The sequence below is a fragment of the Antennarius striatus genome, chromosome 7 (genome assembly GCF_040054535.1).
Source record: "Antennarius striatus isolate MH-2024 chromosome 7, ASM4005453v1, whole genome shotgun sequence".
NCBI classification, from domain to species: Eukaryota; Metazoa; Chordata; class Actinopteri; order Lophiiformes; family Antennariidae; genus Antennarius; species Antennarius striatus.
The window spans coordinates 17290001-17311885 of NC_090782.1; the positions used below are offsets into that span (position 1 = coordinate 17290001).

The following is a 21885-nucleotide window of genomic DNA, read 5'->3' on the forward strand; positions in this document are numbered from 1 at the left end:
GTTAATATTATTAAAAGGAGGGTTGGTTTTGACCAGTTGGATGAACGAAAGCGATTTCGTTTAAAGAAACATATCACAACTCTGCGAAAGGAAAAAAAATCGGGTAAAATTGTTAAGAAAGTTAAAAATTCTACATGACCATGTACAACACGGTGTTTCATGCTGAACTTTGGGATCTCCTGAGCATTGGATGTTGGTTTTTGTCTGCTTCTCTTTCCTATCTTTTCGTATGGAACAATTAAAAATCGGTTCTTTAAACATCAACGGAGGGAGGGATAAGCAGAAGAGAGCTTTGGTGTCCGAAGTCATTACCCAGAAGGGAGTGGATGTGATGTTTCTTCAGGAGACTCATACCACTCCTGCTGATGACACAGATTGGACTTTATGGTGGGAGGGGTCGCTTGTCCTCAGCCACGGAAGTAATTTTAGTGCAGGTGTGGCTGTTCTTTTTAGACTAAAGGACAACATGAAGGTTTTATCCTCTTCTGAGGTGGTGAAGGGTCGGCTCCTCCTGGTTAGAGCAGAAATTAATAATTGTGTCTTTTGTTTTCTAAACATTTACGCTCCAAACCAGGGAACCGACAGGACAGACTTTTTTAACATTCTGGAAGAAGAACTGAGGAAGCTCCATCATGAACAGATAATTTTAGGGGGGGATTTTAACTGTACTTTGGATTTTACGCTGGATAGAACTGGCGAAGAGCCTCATCCACTATCCTCAAGGAAACTGAAGAGCATCATCTGCCAGGCAGATCTAGTGGATACGTGGAGGGTTAAACATCCAAAATCCAAACAATACACATGGTTAAAAGTAATAAACAGCAAGATATGTGCAGCTAGACTAGATCGGCTGTACATTTCACAGTTTCTGACCTCCTCACTAGCTGACAGCAAGGTAACCCCCGTTGGCTTCACGGACCATCACTTTGTTTGTACCGATTTGATCCTTTCACCAGGTGGGAGGGTAAATTCCTACTGGTGTTTTAACAACAAACTCCTGCAGGATAGGAGTTTCTGTAGGAGTTTTCGGGTTTTCTGGCAGAGATGGAGGGAGAGACGGGTCGACTTCAATTCGATAAAGTTGTGGTGGGAGGTTGGCAAGACACAGATCCGGGTGTTCTGCCAACAATATACAGCTTTATCGACTTTCAAACTTAAGACAATTGTAAAAGAGCTTGAAGCGGACATTAATTCCTTAGAGAAGGGATTACTTCAGGACTCAAGACCAAACGCAGGTCGCTTACTGCAGGAAAAGAGGCAGGAGCTCAGCTCTTTCCTCCAAGAAAGAGTGAAAGGGGCGCTGGTCCGGTCCCGCTTCCTTCAACTGAAGGATATGGATGCTCCCAGCTCTTTCTTCTTCAACCTGGAGAGATCAGTAGCGCAGAGGAAGAGCATGACCTGCCTGCAGCTTCCAGGAGGAGTTCTATCTAGTGATCCAGCAGAGATGAGGCAGCACGTAATGGACTTTTATGCGGACCTCTTCGGGGCAGAAGATTGCAGCATTGAGAGTCGTGAGGAGCTCTTGGATGGTCTTCCTCAACTTAGTCAGGAAGAGAAAGCTGTTCTGGATCTAGACTTGTCTATGGAGGAACTTACTGCAGCTGTTCATCAAATGGCGCAAGGTAAGGCGCCAGGAATTGATGGCCTCTCATCTGAATTCTATAAACATTTTTGGAATATCCTTGGGCCGGATCTGCACGGGGTCATCCTTGACAGTTTTAGAACTGGGTCTCTTCCTGTGTCCTGCCAGAGAGCAGTGCTCTCTCTACTGCCGAAGAAGGGGGACCTGACTTTAATCAAGAACTGGAGACCGGTTGCTCTGTTGTGTACGGATTACAAGGTGCTCTCCAGAGCGCTGTCCAATCGGTTAAAAGATGTTTTAGCTTTAATGGTGGACCGTGACCAGACTTACTGTGTCCCTGATAGGAGCATCATGGACAATATTTTCCTTGTGAGAGACATTTTTGATTTGTGTCGGGAATATGGTGTTAATGTTGGTATTGTGTCACTAGACCAAGAAAAAGCTTTTGATAGGGTAGACCACTCATATTTGTTTGCTGCACTTAAAGCTTTTGGTTTTGGTGATGGGTTTATGTCTTGGGTTAGTTTATTGTATAATGGTGCACAGTGTATGTTGAAGATGGGGGCAGGGCTGAGTCGGCCGATTCCTGTGCAGCGAGGGATCAGGCAGGGCTGTCCTATTTCAGGACAACTCTACGGCCTTGCCATAGAGCCCTTGCTGTGCAGATTGCGAGGGCGGCTCGGTGGTTTTTCAATACCTGGATCCCTCGATTTTGAGCGTCCTCCTGTTTTATCCGCTTATGCTGATGATGTTTGTGTTTTTGTGTCAACACAGGGGGATGTTCAGAATTTGAGGGATACTCTGTCCTTATATGAAAGTGCCTCATCTGCACGGGTGAATTGGGGAAAGAGTGAGGCATTGTTGATAGGGCAGTGGAGGGATCAAGTGGTACCTACATTGCCTGGAGGGCTTAAGTGGGGGAATGAGGGGCTAAAAGTTTTGGGTGTTTTTTTGGGCACTGAGGGCTTCAAGAGGAGGAACTGGGAGGGAGTGAAGGAGAAAGTGTGCGCTAAGTTGTCTAGATGGAAATGGTTGCTGCCCCAGCTGTCATATAGGGGAAGAGTTCTGGTTGCTAATAACTTGGTTGCCTCGACCCTGTGGCACAAGCTGGTTCCTTTGACTCCACCGTCCGGTCTATTGGATGAGATCCAAAAGACTATTGTGGACTTCTTCTGGTCTGGCCGGCATTGGGTCAAAGCACCAGTGCTCTACCTGTCGGTTAGTGAAGGAGGCCAAGGACTTGTGGATGTCATATCTAAACTTGCCTCATTCCGACTGCAGACAGCTCAGAGATTCCTTTACGGCTGTGGCCCTAGCTGGCTGGATTCTGCTCGTCTGCTGCTGAGGAGAGCGGGGAGGTTGGCCTACGACAAACAGCTGTTCCTGCTTCGTTCAGAGGAGCTGGACCTTTCTTGGCCGTCTTCTTTTTACGCAACTGTTATGCAAGCCTGGAGGATGTTTGACATAGCCCGCACTAAGCCTGAAATACCAGGACTGTGGCTATTTGATGAACCTTTATTTTTTAATGATTTTTTAAGAACTGACATTTTGCAGTCAGTTAGCTTGAGGGTTAAGCTGAGGGGAGCTGGCTGCACTAAACTGGGGCATCTGATGGGGACGACGGTCGATGCCCTAAGGGAGAAGTGTGGCATCAACTCCATCAGACTGGTTGAGAGAGTGGTGGATGAAGTCTGTGCCGCCCTGCCCCCTTCATTAAGAAGATCTGCAAGGGACCGGGACCTCTGTAATCAGTGGAGCGAGGAAGGCATTTACATTTTTCCTTTGGTGACAATAACCCCAGCCGTTGGGGAGTGGACGGAAGGAGGAGGCCAACTCCTGACCTTGTCGACACCCATACTTGGCAGTTTTAAAGAGGCTAAGAAGAAGGACCTCTATGTGATTTGTGTAAAGATCACGCACATTAGGACATTGGGAGGTGTAGGGGAGTCGAGGTGGGCCCGGTTTTTTGGCCCAGATTCTTCCCCGAAGGGCAGTTGGCGGAGCCTGTACAAGCTGCCTGTTGAGAAACGGGCAGCAGACCTCCAGTGGAGGGTTGTACACGGGGCTATAGCCACGAACAGATACAGGGCGCACCTTGATCCTGAGCTGGGGGAGGGGTGTATTTTTTGTGGAAATTGCGAAACCCTGGAACATTTGTTTGTTCAGTGTGCCCGGTTGGTGGCACTATTTGACTTACTAAAAAGGTGGTTTCGGGGTTTTGGAAATGTTTTTACGTTTGATCTGTTTATCTTTGGACCAAAATACTCAAAGGTAAGTAAGCCTGTTATTGTGTTGCTTAATTTTTTGTCTGCAACTGCCAAACTTGCGATTTGGATTACACGCAGGAACCGGACTCGGGGAGCTGGTAGCACAGAAGTTGTGCCTGTGATGGTGGGACTGTTAAAAAACCAGACTAAGGGTTGAACACTCCTACTACAAAATGACGGACAACTTGATGGTTTTTAACCAAACATGGGGTGTTGGGGAGGTTTTATGTTCTGTAGGTGAAGAAAACTCTTTGGTTATTAATTTTTGATTAATCTCTTTGATGTTATTGTTTTCTGGTCGTTTTGATTTTTTGATGTGGTGACTTATGATATTTAGTTAAATGTAAATAAATGTTTCTTTGAAACCTCTCCTCTCCTCTCCTCTCCTCTCCTCTCCTCTCCTCTCCTCTCCTCTCCTCTCCTCTCCTCTCCTCTCCTCTCCTCTCCTCTCCTCTCCTCTCCTCTCCTCTCCTCTCACGTAAACACGATGCTGCGTTCTGGATATGGGATGCCTGAGGGACAGAACACAGACAGGAGCCCCGTCACCATGACAACAGCTTCTCTGAGCTGCCTAAGACCCAGACACCATTGGCTGAGGGCTGTTGGGGGAGGGGGCAGAGGAGAGGAATGGGGGGGGGGGGGGCAGAGAGAGGGAGAGAGACGGAAGCGATACCAAGTTGAAGAAGGGGGTAGGCAGAGGGAAGGTAGTGGGTTTGTGTGTGTTGTGGGGGGGCGACAAGGAGATAACGGAGGTAAACGACCACATTACTCCTCATGGGGCTGTGCAGCCTGTTCCCGTTCATGTGCAGATTTTACATAAAGAGAATGAAACGGGGGAGCACGGGGTGGGGGAGAGGGCAGCGGGGCTGATGTGGGGAGCTGAAGCTGGGTAAATGATCTTCTCAGGCTGGTCAAGTTTGGTTGTATCCTGGAAGAAGGGGCTGTGTTTTCAAACTTTAAAACAATTACTTAGAGGTATGAAGCACACTACCTGAAAAAACATAACAAAAAAACAAAAAAAACCCCGATTTAAAACACGTTGTCTGTATTTCTACATCACCTTCCAGGTCAAGAAACAGGAACGACCCTGGTTTGCAGTTTCTGGTGTAATGAAAACAAAGAATGTGTCAAGTAGGTTAGAAATAAATGATCATTAGGAGAATGACTATCCTGCATTTGAAAGCATATTTACAAAACACTGTGTTCTCTCCATGCTAGCAGGTGGCAGGTTGTTCTGTTCCCATTATTCTAGGTCAGTCTTCTTTTGTGTGGAGTGAAGGGGGGGGGGGCAGCAGCAAATTAACCAGAGATATTAACAGTAATTGGACAAAATCACAGAGGGAAGCTAAAATAAAAAGATGTCCAATGGATAAACCGTCAAACATTAAGTAATAGTAAGACATTAAAAGGTGAGTAAACCCAGCGCTGCATTTGATGAAGGTGGATAAACTGTGTTTACACTGCGGTGCATCTCAAACTGGAACGACACTCAGTAGACCAGAGACTGTACCTCCATCAAGCCCCAACGGTCCCCTACAATTTAATCAATATCCAACATCAAGCTCACAGCCCTGTGACCTCCACAGTTTATAGCATATACCATCTATGAATCTATGTGTTCATCAAATAGACCCACACTGCAGGTGCATAGAAAACCCAATGTTTTTGGTGGGAGGAAGCAGGACAGAATCCTTACTGACGTGGGAGGACATGGGAGAACCTTCTACACTACCATGACGTGTTCAATTTTTTAAAAAGAACAAATATGGGGTAGCAAAATCCTTTCCGTCCCGCTGAATGGAGAAACAGCTTCGCTCAAGTGGAGTGATTGTTCAGGTTTTGCAGGATCCAGTTCATAGGAAAAGTATTAATGTTGTTATTGGTTACCACACTGGCGTCTGGAAAAAAAAATTCTCCCCATTCATTCGTGATTAGTTGATGATAAAAATGTGTCTAGACATAAAGTTTACATTTATGCAAGCAGCCCTGCATTTCTCTCGATGTTGATAATAGTTCTTCACACCATTGATGGTCCTATTTTAGGCTGTTGGCATATAAATATGCTAATCAGCATCAACCACAGCTGAGGCTGATGGGAATGCGACCATTCATCTATCCATCCATCTTCTTCTCATCTTCATCTCATCTACGCCGGTGATCCGTCTCGTGGGTCATGGGTCTGCTGGAGCCTATCCCAGTCGACTAAAGGAGGGGTAAACCCTGGATGCGTCGCCAGCTTAACTTGGAGAGAGCCTAAGCAGACACAGGGAGAACATACAAGCAGCATGGCCATCTTTAGAGCCACATCATAATCGATGAAATCACTGGCTGGTTTTGGTTATTCGATGTAAAAACCAGTTGCCCAATGTCCATATTTACCCTAACAGCCTTAACATTGCGTGCTTCGCTGTGGCTTCTGTATCCTGCGCAGACGTGACCAATTCAAAAAATGCTTGTCATGGTGCCAGGCGTGCGTTGATCCTGAATGGACTTCTTGTTGCACATATTTGTTGAGGCTTGTTCCCGGTGAGTTTGTGGCTTGTTTTGTGAAGCGCTTCAGTTCAGGCTGTCATCTGGATTTACAGCTCTGGTCAACGGAGAAAGATACAGAAGCAGACAGAAGAGAACATGTTTTATCAAGACAGATCAACCATTAAGAAGAGAACAACCCAGCAGCAGGAGTGTGATATTAATAAGCTAACCAAGAACATATTTTATCAACTCTAATTTTACTAATAAAGAAATCTAATCAGATCTTTTGCTCTGCTTTGTACCAGAGGGGCTCACAACAGCCGGTGGTGTCTTTACAGCTCGCTGGGGCGGTTTGATGGTCCAGAAGCTTCGGTTCTGAATGAGAGCAGCCGGGCCGCTGATGTGGCTTAAATGTTTTCCAGTGTTTGCATTACTGTACCTGCAGAAAGGCTGTGAACGCAATGCATCATGTTTATGTGTGGCTTGGCATCCAGCCAGTACTGCTGGGAGGGGAAATGGCAAATGAAACGTGTGTGTGTGTGTGTGTGTGTGTTGGTGTGTGTGTGTGTGTGTTGGTGTGTGCGTGCATGTGTGCACGTGCATGCGTGTGTGTGTGTGTGTGTGTGTGTGTGTGTGTGTGTGTGTGTGTCTTCCTGGTGTTCTGTGATCACTGGCATATTGAAACTAATCATTGAAGTAGGGGGAGCTTCTGTCTCTGTGAATATGATCTCGGGGCCTTCATGCTGTTTTTGTGTGTGTGTGTGTGTGTGTGTGTGTGTGTGTGTGTGTGTGTGTGTGTGTGTGTGTGTGTGTGTGTGTGTGTGTGTGTGTGTGTGTGTGTGTGTGTGTGTGTGTGTGTGTGTGTGTGTGTGTGTGTGTGTGTGTCTAAACACAACTCACACAGGGGGCATAAACGTCTCAGGCTGTGCTTGCACACGTGTTGGTTTATCCATTAGTTTTATTCTCTTTCACTCACTCCCTCTCTTTCATACACACACACACACACACACACACACACACACACACACACACACATTCTCTCTCTTCCTAGCTGACACACACAAACACACACACACACACAAAGACAGAGAGAGGAGGAATTGAAGAGAAGAAGGGGAGAGCTGTGAGGAGGTTGTTTCTAAATCAGAACCAGAAGTTGAGGCAGACCGATGAAGCAGAGGTTCAGATAGGGGCGTCATTGTGTGTGTGTGTGTGTGTGTGTGTGTGTGTGTGTGTGTGTGTGTGTGTGTGTGTGTGTGTGTGTGTGTGTGTGTGTGTGTGTGTGTGTGTGTGTGTGTGTGTGTGTGTGTGTGTGTGTGTGTGTGTGTGTGTGTGCGTGTGTGTGTGTTACAGCGCCTCATGGCCCGGTCTGGTCTGTCTGTCTGTCTGGCTGTGGAGATACAGACATGAGGGAACGGAGTCTGATTTTGGGTGGGGCGAGTGGCAAAAAGGGCTGTGTGGCATTCAGTGTGTGAGAGAAAATAACCCCGGCACCTCTTCCTGCAAACAGGGTTGAACAGTAAGCTTGTTTCGCCTCGACGATTAATCCTTCCTGCTGGCTGGAGACCCAAAGCAAACACTCACAATAGAGGAGTCCTCTCTGTCTTTACATTTCTTCATTCCTTCTTCTCTGTTTCCTTATGCCTTTTCATTTACTCTGTTTCCCTGCTTCTCGTTCTCCTCGCTGTTGCTATCGCTCCTTCATCTGAACTTCTCAGTGTGTGTGTGTGTGTGTGTGTGTGTGTGCTTCTGTGTCGTCCTTTCACTGGTTCTCTATTTGTGCGTGCCAGTGCTGTGCTGCACTGCCTGAGACGATGCTGGGGATATTTCTGTCAGCCTCTATTTATTTATTGATGGCAGTGCTGGTGAGAGTTCTCCTGCCTACATGCGTGCTTGTGTTAAGTGAAAGTGAGGTGCTGGCTGGCAATGCTTACCCCCTTTTTCCTCTTTCTTCATCTCCTCCTATCCGTTCCACCTCCAGAGTAAATATTTGTCAACCTCTGTCCTCATCACGGCTCCTGAGGCCGACCCGGGAAGTCTTAGCTCTCTGACCTCCAAATAGCTGGACAGGAAGTTGCCGCGCTGCTCTCTCTCTGTCTGGTCTCGTGCATTGGATGAAAGGGTGGTGTCATTGAAATGGAAGTTTAAATCATCCCTGAAAGAGCAGCTCCCTGACACCGCTGTCTCTGACAACAAGCTATGAGCCGCGCTGCCTGGCAACTGAAATTGTTCCTGGAAGCAAGAATGCAAATAGAGCACATTAATGTCAGATCTAATTGTATGTCAGGCCCCGCTGAACTGTAGGAGCCGCTCGACTGGTGGTCCAGAGGTTGGAAGGTCCTACCGAGGCCGTTTATCTCCCTATATGTCCCAGGGATGGGGGGGGGGGGGGGGTAGTCATGTAAGGATGAAAGATTGTCGTCTCATGGATGGGTGATCTTCTGTCATTCGTGTCTCATCCGTGACATTTGGTAAGAATGGCCAAACATGTAATTGTTGTTGGAGTATTTGGTTCGAAATGTGAGTTCCCTACTTTTAAGGTTACTTCTTTTATTGACACCAATGGTTTTAAGGTTAGCATTAAAGTTGATTTAAGCGACTATAAGACGTATTCAGAGGTGACCGTGTTGAATTTAACAACGACTCTCTTCACAAGTGAGTCTAGCAGCTGCATTCAATACGAAGACGTAGAACAAAACTCACATTAATGTAATGTTATTCTGCTGAGCTTCATATTGAATGGGGTTTTCATAATGGGGTCCAGAGACCCTCAGGAGTCCTTGAGGGGGGTTTTAGTATCTCTCCAGCATGAGGTGGGTACTTAATTTTTTTCCCCATAATTTCATTTTTATCTGATATATGACAGAATGTATGACTATTCTGGTTACAGTTATCACACATTTATGTCATAAAGCATCAGAAATGCAGAAGTCATCTATGCATTTTGAGGACAAGGTGTCATCAGATGAAGATCTGGGGTCTAATTGTTCTCAGAGGTGAAAGAGGGGACTCTTCTATACCAGCTACCTCCATCAGAAAATTCCCTCACACCTCAATCCGTCACTTCTGACACTATTTTGACACTGTTGCTTTGTTTTCTACTTTTATTCCAGCTGTAGATGTAGCTGTCAGAAAATCTCTGTATCTCCTGCTAGTAATGGCAACTACAGGGTTTCCTGCAGAGCAAGCAGACCACCTCACCCCTACACTAACTACCACACAAGGTTATTCCGTGTTTGTGAAAGAAAACCAGAAAGTCGATGTTAAGAAAGAACAAAAAAAAGACGCCACATGGTGCAGTTTGAAATAGAAAGTGTTGTTGAGGACATCCATCTGATTAGGTGAGGCGGTGCAGCAGGAGTAACAGAGTTTATTGCCTCCCATCTCAGAGAAACTTTGGACTGAGGTTGACGTAGATGTTTTTCCCCACACACACAGCTGCTTGTATTTATGGTGTGCATATTTATTTTCTTACTCTAACTCTTGTTAACATCTTTCTATCTATTTGGATTCCTCTCTCAGTCTTTCCCCTCTTTCCCCAACGTGCCCCACTGAGCTGCAGTAAGGCCCACAGACCGTCCATTGTCTTGGGAATGTGGTTTTGCTGTCCCACCTCTCTGGCGTCCTCCTGCTTTCTGGCAGGAGACGGGGTCAGCTTGGTTTTTGCTCCTGGGTCTTCCATGTTTCCGGGTTTTGAAGACTCTAACATTATAACCTGGAGAAGAACTGCTGATCAGTATGGACAAACCTGTTGTTGTGCTGTAACAGTCCAGGGTGGTTCCGTTGTCTGTGTAGGTTTTCAGTTCCAGGTCATGGTTATCCAAAGCTGGTTAAATCAATCCACTGGACTGTGAGAAAGTCTCTTTAAGACATTTCAGCTCCCATCCAAGAGGCTTCTTCAGTTCTCGTGGTGGCTGGTCTTGTCCCAGTTTATTAGCCCTGTGAGGTGTGGTCAGTGCTATTTATATTCCAACAACCATAGCTGAAGCTCATCTGGCTCCAGGGAGGTTTGTGTTCATCCGATTATCAGCTTATTTGAAAAAGGACTGACTTATGACACAAAGTCAGAGTCTTGTCTTCTTCTGTTTTTTCCATTGACTGTTGGACAGTCTTTGGTCAAGCTAATGCCCCCCCCCACACACACACACACACAATCACTGGGGATGATAGAGCTTCATGTGCATTCTCTCACAGTGTTTGACACTGAACTTATTGTTGCTGCATTTTGAAGCAAAGTTTTGTCTCACACCCAACCCCCCAATGTCTGGGGCTCAGGAAGACTGCCCCCATGGGAATGCCTTTTCCTGCCTAGTCACACACACAAACACACACACACACACACACACGCACGCACACACACACGTACACACACACACACACACACACACACACACACACACACACACACACACACACACACACACACACACACACAATACACACACTCTAAAACAGTGGTTCTTAACCTTGTTGGAGGTGCCGAACCCATGCCGGTTTCATATGCTCACTCACCGAACCCCTTTAGTAAAAAAATAAATAATTAAAAATAAAATTTAAGACATGATTACAGTATTTTCCGCACTATAAGGCGCACTGGATTATAAGGTGTATCTTCAATGAATGGCTTATTGTTTTTTTTAAATTTTCATACATAAGGTGCACTGGATTACAAAACGCATCTGAGAACTCATCTTCAATGAATGATCTATTTTAAAACTTTTTTCATTTATATGGCACATAGGATTATAAGAAATTGAGAAAATTAAAGGCTTTTAGGTGCGGAAAATACTGTATATGTTTTACTGGTTTATGAATTGTGCATTAATGTCACCTTTTTCAAAGAACAAAACCAAGACAGTGCATGAACTCACATGAATTGATTACCTGCAAATCAGTGACTTCTGCTGTTGTGATTGAGAGACCAGTTCAGATATGCGTGGTTTCACCTTGGCTAGTGCTACTACTTGGTAAGTGCTACTCTGATGTCATTTTCACAGCAAAGTCTGTTTCCGTTGTTTTCCATGCAGCTTAAGGAAGTGTTCCTTTATTTTTGCCAGTGCCAGACTTGAGTTGCTCGACTTGACATTCTAAAATATAAATGGGGTGCATGGAACAGGTTGGCATGAGATGGTTTTAAATGTGGGGTCTGTTTCTGTTGATGGTTAAACATACAGTAAGTGTTGGATCTGACACGAGACGGTGAATCTGGCCTACCGGTGAAGTGTTCAGCTGTGAATCTATCTTTACTGTGAACAAAATAATTCAGTCAGAGGTTGTGGCTTTTTTTCTATAAACTTCTCTCATTCCGTCTTCCCAGCAGAGTGTTTACTCAGGTCATTTTCTCTATTACCACATTATACAGGATAATATATGGTAATTCTTTAACAGTTTCGAGCTAAAGACGTCTGACTTCAGTTTTTCAGGTCCACCATGTTGCTTTAGGCATTATGGAATGTGCACAGCCTGACTGTAACTCCCTGGCTGCTCTCTCTCTTTCCATTTTCTGTGTTCGCAGTATACCACCACTTCCTTCTCCTTTTCATCTTGCACCTTCCCGGCTCTGCAGAAATAAAATGTAGCTGTGCGAGCACAACACAAGAAAGAGAGAGAGAGAGAGAGAGAGAGAGAGAAAAGAAAGGAGCAGAAGAATATGAAAGAATGCCAAAGAATAAGGAGGAGGTAGATATTGCTAACAAGGTTGCCAGAGACTCTTTTCATTTTTAATAGTCCCGTAGGAGGTCTGGCTGATAAAGTGTTATGTTATATTATTAAATCTTGGCAAAGTTTGAGCTGCAACAGATTCCAACAGTGGCAAGTGTGAAAGTGAGTCTGTAGGTTAGATAAACAGCAGCAGAATTAATGGACGGGCTTCGTTCAGTGTGTGAAGATGTAGCTTTGTTTCAGGTTTTCATCAGTTCTGTTCTCTTTAACGTTTTACCTTTTCAAGTGTATAAGTGAATATTAGTAAAGTGGCTAATTGGCGGCAATGCCAGAAATGTTTTAGGAATCTCTCCTTCAAAAAATAAAAAGGAGCTGCTGGAGATAAACAGGGACATTGTGTAAAAGCTCAGCATCTCAGCAGACATTGTGAAAAGTGAAAACATCCCTGTTTTAAAGTGTTACAGCAGGCCGGAATCTGAATTATTTTCTGATTTACAAAGGTGTTGCTGAAATCAGGTAGAATGATCATTTTGTGCTTGTTGGTGATATAAAACAGAAGGAGATGGGCATATTGTCCCGCAATGCGCTGGCGATGCAACTGGGGTGTATCCCGTCTCTTGCCCATAGCCCATATGGTCATTTCATCTTTCAAAAAAAGGGTGGATGGATGGATGGATGGATGGATGGATAGATGGATGGATGGATGGATAGATAGATGGATGGATAGATGGATGGATGGATTGATGGATACATGAGTTTACTCTTATGTATATACACCCACATAGAAAAAATGTTTGTCCTATGTAAATGTCGCATGGTGTAGAGTGCTGATGTTACTGCGTTACCTTCATACACACACACACATGCGCACGCACACACATGTGCTTGGTGTGTGCAGGTGTGTTCAAGGGGCCAGACCTGGATCCTCCAGTGTTACTCATCTTCCACCTGACCTACTCAATGCACCCTCTGAGTCTTTTTGGCTGAATAGTTTATTACATCTTTTTGTGGTACTAAGTTTCCTTTAACATTTCCCAGCATTCTGCTGCACAAAGCTGAGACAGAGGCTGTAAACATGTTGGTATTCTACTGCGGTATATTTTTTAAATGCAGGTAGGGGGAGTAAAAAGTGACAGTGATAGTGATGAGGGATGTTTAGGTTTGTTGCTGAAAATAGCAAGGACTCTTGCCTGGTTGGCAAAACATGACATGTCTTCTGGCTGCAGTGCATTCTGGTATATGGAAGTGGAGAATATGGATCTCTCTTTGGGTTTTTTGAACGTTAGCGCTAAAGGGCACCTGATGAATGACACGCTTGCCCTTTAATGGATGGATGGATGGTACTGCTGATATAAGCATGAACAAACTAGCAGTACAGAGATCATCTTTTTTAAAATACTGCAACATGATCCAACATTGAGGTCGTGTCACTTTATTTGACTCCAAAGAACGACGGCAGGAGACAAGTGAGCATGCGTGGAGGCGAGAATGATGACGAAGAAATAAGTGTGCAAAGTAATTGTGTTCCTGACGAATCTTCCTCCAGCCTCATGTCAAATGCCAGGAGGGATATATAGAGCGTGATAAAATCTTCCCCAACTCTTTCTCTCAAATAAAAGACCCTTTTCCTTCTTTTGTGTTTTCAAAGTGTTTTGTCTCTAAACTCCAAGCGTTCGATTATTCCCTAATTTGCAGCATTGGTCTTCTTCAGTTGGCTCTAAATCTTTAAGTGCGTGTGGATATCTGCCTCTTTCATGTATTTGTGGACGAGCGTCATCACGACACCCTGTCCTCTGGTCCTCTGGTGGCTTTCCACCCAACAACAACTGCCTAATGAGGGAGTGAAAGGCCACGGGCAGAGTGGGTGGGAGCTGAATATCACTCTGTGTAAGCGCGCAGTGCGTGTGCATGTCCGGTTGTGTGTGTGTGTGTGTGTGTGTGTGTGTGTGTGTGTGTGTGTGTGTGTGTGTGTGTGTGTGTGTGTGTGTGTGTGTGTGTGTGTGTGTGTGTGTGTGTGTGTGTAATTAAAGAGCAGTATCAGCAGGGGGACCTGAGTTAGAAAGGGTCACCAGAGCGAGCAGCAGGCCATCGTCAACCTTTGGTCATTATCTGCCGAGACTGTCAATAAAAGGCTTCTCTGGGTGTGTGTGAGTGTGTCAGGAGACGAGCTGCTAAATTACTTCACTTCTGTTCTGAGTGTGTGTTGCAGGCTCAGATTAAGCAGGTTTCTGTCCCTTTAGGTTAGCTCAAAGTAGGGTTCAGTTAAACCCTTCCTACTCAAACCTCTTGCTTCAGTCAGTTGCGAGCACTATTACCAACATTTACGTCCATTGGTTATGATTAGCCTCCCTGGCAAGGTCTATTCAGGGGTTCTGGAGAGGAGGGTCCGTCGGGAAGTCAAATCTCGGATTCAGGAGGAGCAGTGTGGTTTTCGTCCTGGCCGTGGAACAGTGGACCAGCTCTACACCCTCAGCAGGGTCCTTGAGGGGGCATGGGAGTTTGCCCAACCATGGGAGTTTGTGGACTTGGAGAAGGCGTATGACCGTGTTCCTCGGGGGGTTCTGTGGGGGGTGCTTCGGGAATATGGGGTACCGAACCCCTTGATAAGGGCTGTTCGGTCCCTGTACGACCAAGAACGACCAAGAACGAGATCCCGGATACAAGCGGCCGAAATGACTTTCCTCCGCAGGGTGTCCGGGCTCTCCCTTAGAGATAGGGTGAGAAGTTCGGTCATCCGGGAGGGACTCAGAGTCGAGCCACTGCTCCTCCGCATCGAGAGGAGCCAGATGAGGTGGCTCGGGCATCTGGTCAGGATGCCTCCTGGACGCCTCCCTGGTGAGGTGTTCAGGGCATGTCCTACCGGGAGGAGGCCCCGGGGTGACCCAGGACACGCTGGAGAGACTATGTCTCCCGGCTGGCCTGGGAAAGCCTTGGGATTCTCCCGGAGGAGCTGGACGAAGTGGCTAGGGAGAGGGAAGTCTGGGCTTCCCTGCTTAAGCTGCTGCCCCCGCGACCCGACCCCGGATAACCGGAAGAGAATGGATGGATGGATGGATGGATGGTTATGATTAGGCTTGTTCATCAAATAATGGTGTAAGATCCATGCCAATTTCTTGGACAGCAAAGCAACTTACACTGAACTTGACTTGTTTAGACCCAACTGTGTTCCATGTCCTCACATTTCAGTAGCTGGAAACAGAGACTGTTGGAAATGGCTGCTGATCAATCGTTTCAGCTCATGAACAAACTTTACACACATAAATTAAGTTGTTGTACACATATAGAATGCAGTGTCTTATTTTTGCAGGTGTAACCATCAGTTCTATTGGTTATGATTGTTTCTGTTCTTCTGTGATGATGCTTGTTGTCATTAAGATCCGGAAAAGACAAATAGTTTCATAACTAAGTCCTCTTGGGGCCAGGACTGAACAGCTAAATGATCAGAGAGGTCGTGAAACAGCTAAAGGTCAATCAAATCTGCGGAAAGTACATCAGGTCAAAGCTGGGGGGTTGCATGGCTGTTGGCGTCTCTCCTGACTAGTGTTGAGTAACCTGGAGGTGTGTTTAGATCTCATATAAGTGTGTTTGTACTCGTGCTCAGATTCCAGTATCTCATTGGTGAAGAGTTCATTGTCACTATCTCACAGGATCAGTGTCCACAGCATCAGGAGTAATGTGGAATAAACTGGAAGTATTTAGATTCTCCGTTTAATGAGTTCAGAAGTTTGACTCTCAGTTATTGTATAACTTTTTTTCTTCCCACAGAGACTTCCCACATCAACATCATGTAGGCCGGTCTGTCAGTTACATACATGTTTGCACAGACATGGGTGCGTGTTTCTCCCATTTGCCCTCCAGAGTGTGTTTCCCGTCAGGTGGTGTGTGTGAACTGCCAATAGGCAGCATCCAGCAGGAGTAAAGGCAAGTGCTCCGGGGCAGCATGTGGAGCGCTGCGGTGGCGTCTCCAGCCACGGTGCTTTCCCCCCCTGGGCTAACAGCTATCTGGGTGCCTGGGTAGCTGAGAGGCACCTCCAGGCTCCCGGGGCACTGACGCTGGGAATAGATGCATGGCTTACTGGGAGGAGGGGTGTGTGTGTGTGTGTGTGTGTGTGTGTGTGTGTGTGTGTGTTTGTTTGTGTTTTCATGTGTTCTGTGGGGGGATCCCAAGCAGATTTGTTTACCGGTAATTAATTCACCTGATTGGCATAACAGCTGCCGGAGCTATGGGACGACAAAGGCACATTAGTGTGTGTGTGTGTGTGTGTGTGTGTGTGTGTGTGTGTGTGTGTGTGTGTGTGTGTGTGTGTGTGTGTGTGTGTGTGTGTGTGTGTGTGTGTGTGTGTGTGTGTGTCATAGAGGGAATTTTCAAGTCAAAGGGCTGGGATCTGGGTTCCTGACACGGCGAACCGACGGCTCTCCGTCTCCCATCGATCAGACCCATCTGTCGGCCGGCAGCCCTGCTTACACACTCCTGCCTCTCCGCTAAGCTTTTAAGAGTTGACTTTACTGACAGAGTTATTGGAGCACTTCAAGCAGAAGGGAAAGGAGGAGGAGTGGGAGGGCTGTGACAGAAGGACAAATGGCGGAGCTGAGAGGAGAGGGAGACGGCGATGACAGGAGAGGAATTCCTAGTTTGGTTATGGAGATGAATCCGACAGTCTGTCAGTAAGTCAGTCCACCAGCCACCAAGTCTTCACACTAGACATCCTGACCTCATCTTCATCTGCAATCCTGTTTGTGCTTGAACAAATATAAATAGAAACATACTTCTTCTTTTTTTAGAATACAGCTTTTCTTTGCAGCCTTCTTTTACCAATAGGTTCATTTTTATTCACACCCCTGGTTGTCCAGCAGTATTTGCTTTGTGTTTTGTGTAGCCATGGGGCAGATTTTTAATGTGATTCGAACACATTGCTTCAGTCTGTGTGTGTGTGTGTGTGTGTGTGTGTGTGTGTGTGTGTGTGTGTGTGTGTGTGTGTGTGTGTGTGTGTGTGTGTGTGTGTGTGTGTGTGTGTGTGTGTGTGTGTGTGTGTGTGTGTGTGTGTGTGTGTGTGAGGGTCAGAGAACATTGCACCATCAGTCCATTCAGGTCCGACTGTTACCAGAAACACAGGTTAGCACATACGCAGCTACATTCACTAACACAGGTCAGTATCGCTGTTGCTGTGGCCAGCAGGTAGCGGTGTGTTGGCCCGCTTGTCTGGACCCAGATAACAGCAGATCCATTACCCCCTGGAATCTGAGGTCTGATCGGCGGACAGATAGAGCCGCTCACTCACCGTCTGCAGGCCGTCCAGCCGGCCGGCCTCTGCTGGAGCTCAAGATGATCACAACCAGGGGCTAAAGGGGAGCTGCCCCCGTTTGTTAGAGGAAATGACCAAACACATCCCCAACGGTACAGGACTGCTCGTTCACATGGACTCACATCTGTTCTTTTACACTCACTACAGTCTGGATTTGTTGACTGATAGATGTAGGAATGATTAATAACATTAGTGATTCACTGGATTAAATGCCATGCATGATAATCTGGTTAAATTTGAGTTTATAGTTATGTTCCTTAATTGCTTAGAATAGAATTTAGACTCACACTCTCCATAAACAGAAATGATTGAACTGAAAGTAATTATTGATAATGGATCAAAAGCTCATCGTTAGATCTGACTTACCAACACCTGTAAACTTCACAAATTTGAACGCTTTCTTGTTTAATCCAGATTACGGGGATACATTTTGTGGCTCAAACAAATGAATTACAACATTTAAAAGGTTCTAGTGCTTGATTATTATTGCTGACGGAGCCAGCCAATGACTGTTTTTAAAGCAGTCAAGATTTTTAGTTGAACAATACAAAGTGATCAGTGAGTTGGATGTCACTTCTCCAAATAACTAGAGATTACAGTTATATAAGGAAAGAACAACCTTTGAGATTAAATGAGCAAAGAAATGAGAGATTTTAAAATGATCAAATACCTTGTTGATCCAGAAGCTCTTTTTTTCCAGTACACTTTGAATGGATGCAGAATAAGACGGGCGGGGCTGTGCAGAGGTATCATTAATTAAAGCTGGGCTCTGAATGGTGGCATCTTTTAGGATGTGAAAGGAATGAAGACGGGGTCATAAAATGCAGCTCTAATGGTTTTAGGGAGGTGTGGACAGAGTGAGATGAGGAGTGTGATGTGTGTGAGGAGGTAACGCTGTTCGGCTGCCGCGCATCGGGTTTGTTTGTGTGCGGAGAGAGAAAAGGAGGGAGACAGTGGCAAACAGGCCAGCTATCAAAAGCCACAGGCTGCTTTAAACTCCATCTCTGTTTCTTCTTCTCTCTCTCCCTCCTCTCCCTCGCTCTGCCTCTACTCCCTGGCCATGCTGATGATTGACGGCCTGAGGGTTTTAATGGGCACTGGAGAGCAGGAGCTGAGGTCGGGGTTGTCATGGCAACTAGGAGAAGGGGCCTTTTGCTGCTGCTTCACCTGAGTTCTATGGAGCCTCGTTGGCTGGCGGAGGGAGGCAGCCACACACACACACACACACACACACAGTCGCCACACATATTTACACGCCAGCGCTGCTTCCATTCACTCCTCTCTCCGAGATGCCCTGTCGTTCATCCAGTTACGCCTGGCCATTTCCTTTCCTCCTCTCGTTTTCATTCCCATCCTCCTTTTCACTTCCTTGTCTTTTGATAATGCTCAGTTACACCGCAGCTGATTAACCGTGTGTGTTTGTACGTGCGTATTGTACTGTATTCAGCCCTTTTTTTTTTTGTGGCATCCTATTGTTCAATAACAGCTCACAATTACACATTTTATAGAGCCCAGCTGACAACCCACCCATTCTTGAAAAGCGATCGTATTTGCTGGGGATGTGAGGACTGTGATAATTACTTCTGGCCCCAAAACATGCTTGACTCCAAAGGACCCAAACAGAGAGAGGGAGAATAGCTTCTTAACAAGTAGCAGCCAATAAAAGCAGCTTCTTTTCCTCTTGAACTCACAGTCCACACCTTACCCTGACTTAAAAACACATTTTTATGCTGTCATAATTAATACTGTGCTCATAATGGATCAACACATGTCACACACAAATGTGAGGCAATCGCTTGGCTAACAGGTGAATCAAGCTCCTACCAGGAAATCTCTCTTCCGTATATGTTTGGTCTTTTTGCTCTATTTTGATAGGACTTTTTTTTTTAAAAAATGAAGTGAGACGACCCGTGTAGACGGTTTGCAGGCATCATCAGGCCACAGATGTTGTGTCTGCTTCATGCATGTCCCAGACCAGCAGGATGTGAAGACACTAAAGGAGGAACAAATGTGTTGGTGGGGTTATCAGGAGCAGGAAACCCTCAGGTTAGCACAGATCCACAGTCAGCAGGTGAATTAGCAGCTCTGTTATCAACAGGCTGAGAAATAATTATATAATAACTGAAACACCTTCAGTTTAGTAGAAGAAACTATGAAAGAATGTCTTATTTTCTTCCTCTCCTTCTCTTCTATTTGCCAGATCGTGCCATCTCTCTCTCTCTCTGTCTATGTGTGTGTGTGTGTGTGTGTGTGTGTACGTACTGTTTGTGTTTTTATTTTTCTGATCCATCCTTCTCAGCATCTGACCTTCCTGTAATTCCCAAACTGACTCCACTCTCTGACTGAAAATTCTTTCTCCCGGTAACTTTTTCGCGTCCTCATCTCATCTCGGATGTCTCAGCGTTCAGACAAAGCAGTGAAGACCAAACCGACTGTCAGCCTCTCCTCCTCAAAAGAAAGCCGGAGCAGGGAGTGTCACATCTGTCTCCTCACTGATGTTGAAAATCATTGGGCTTGAGAACAAAGATGGAGGAATTATCACCAGGAACATTTTTAGGCCCCTTTATTCAAACTTTGGTTTCACGTAGGGATAAAGGCTGCTTTGTATGAATCAAGACCGTGGCACTGATTTACATTTTTCATCAATACTGAGTGGGACCAAAATAATACCAGGAATTGAACAAAAATCACCAAAGCTTTGGGTGGGCTGAATAATGAACCTCAATGCTTCTGCGGAGTGAAACATGTCTGGAACATCAAGGTTAAAACTGTTGAAAGCAGACAATAAAAGCTTGATCTGAATCGTATTGTATCTTTGAAACTAAAAGATTAAAAAACTGAAGAAATAATATGTTTGGCTCATTTTAATAAATGAAAAAAAGAGTTGTGGAGCAATATGCGTCTGTCATGATGAATGAGATTGTGGGGATCGGAGCAGTGACAAGTACTTAAAAATTGTTATAAGAGTGTTGAGTTGTGACATGGCTGGACGTTACTGTGAATAAACGTGATGAATTTGCGTATCAACCAGTTTTCATTGGTCAGAAAATTAGTTCGGAACCTCTCAAAAAGGAATGGAATTGTTTCACATCTCAAAGAGGCAGATCTGGAAATATTTCGTCTCGTACGTGGTGTGGAATGAACTTCTTGTTTATTTGACATCCAGTCCATAACTCCACCTCCGTCTGCAGCTGCGAGCTTAAAGTTCAGTTGGTTCCGAACAGGTTTGAGTGATGGAGCTGTCTGTTGCAGTCAGACAGTGCATCATACAAACTATAATTCACTGGAGCACAGCCTTAAATGTCCTTCTCGACTGTCTGCGACTTCACTAAACAGGTTTTGTTCCCTCCGTCGGTGAACGAGTGTCTGACTAAACATCATCATCATCGGTTATCGCTAACGGGTCCTGTTTACATCCAGACACTCACAGAAGAGACGTGGCAAATACTTTCTGAATGCTGTATCTCTCACTATGATCATGTCGTTTTTCGGAGATCTCGATTATTTCGACTGCTCCCTAATCGTCCCGCTGCTGCGTTGCTACGGTGATGCTTACGCTGTGCTTTGCTTGTGTTTTTCCTCAGAGTGCGGCCGCTGCTCCCAGTCCAGTGATGGGCAACATGCCACCCAATGATGGCATGCCGGGAGGACCCATGCCCCCAGGCTTCTTTCAGGTAAGGAAAAGAACTTTGTCCCACCTCCCCCCCTGTTGCATCACCCCCATATCCCCCCCGACAGCTCCCCCACAGCCGTGGCTAAGCATCGTTCTGTGTCCTCCTGCTCTTTTAGCCTCTTTAGCTGTCCTAATCCCTGCCCAGATGTGTCCCCCTGCCTCTGTTCCATATGTCCCAGCTCAGGTATTAACTCCTGATGCTCTGTGTGAAACTGAAAGTGTCAGGCCACTCCTGCCGAGGTTTGTGACACGTCGTGTCCACCCAAACACAAAAAGTTGCTTCAGTGTGGAGGAAAGGAGGCTACTTCCTGTGGTTTCAATCAATCAATCAATCAATCAATCAATCAATCAAGTTTTATTTATATAGTGCTTAATCATGGCAGCAGACATTTCAAAGCGCTTTAACAGACAGAGAAACCCAACTGAGCCCTCCAGAGCAAGCATAAGCGACAGTGGCGGGGAAAAACTCCCTCGATGAGGAAGAAACTCCGGGCAGGACCCAGACTCTTTTGGGCGGCCATCCGCCTCGACCGGTTGGGTGGAAAAGAAATCAAAGGAAGATAAGAACAGCATCAGAGAGAGAGAGACAGAGAGAGAGTGGCAGATAGGCCAGATAGAGACCGTATCAATATGGTTAAGGTTGCTAAAGTCAAGGCACAATTACAGCTGTGTGGATGACTGTATGGCGGCACGGAGGAAGAAAGGAAGCAGGACCCCAGCCGATGGATAAATGAGGGGTGGTACTGGTGGGCTTGGAGGAGAAGGTCCACAGCACATGGAGAGATGGGGGTGATACTGGTGGGCTCGGAGGTGTAGGTCCACAGCGGATGGGTGGATGAGGGGTGGAACAGTATGGTGGCGCGGAGGAAAAAGGAAGCCGGACCCCAGCCGATGATTAGGTTAGGGGTGGTACTGGTGGGATGGGAA

General features: G+C 45.9%; 1 protein-coding gene across 2 annotated transcripts in view; it reads left to right on the plus strand.

Moving 5' to 3' along the window:
• Window positions 1-21885, plus strand: part of ssbp4 (single stranded DNA binding protein 4) — a 95102-nt gene that overhangs the window by 50760 nt on the left and 22457 nt on the right. For both annotated transcript variants that reach the window (XM_068319079.1, XM_068319078.1), the window contains exon 5: window positions 20870-20959. In XM_068319079.1, coding sequence (XP_068175180.1) covers window positions 20870-20959 — 90 coding nt within the window. The remainder of the gene's footprint in view (window positions 1-20869; window positions 20960-21885) is intronic.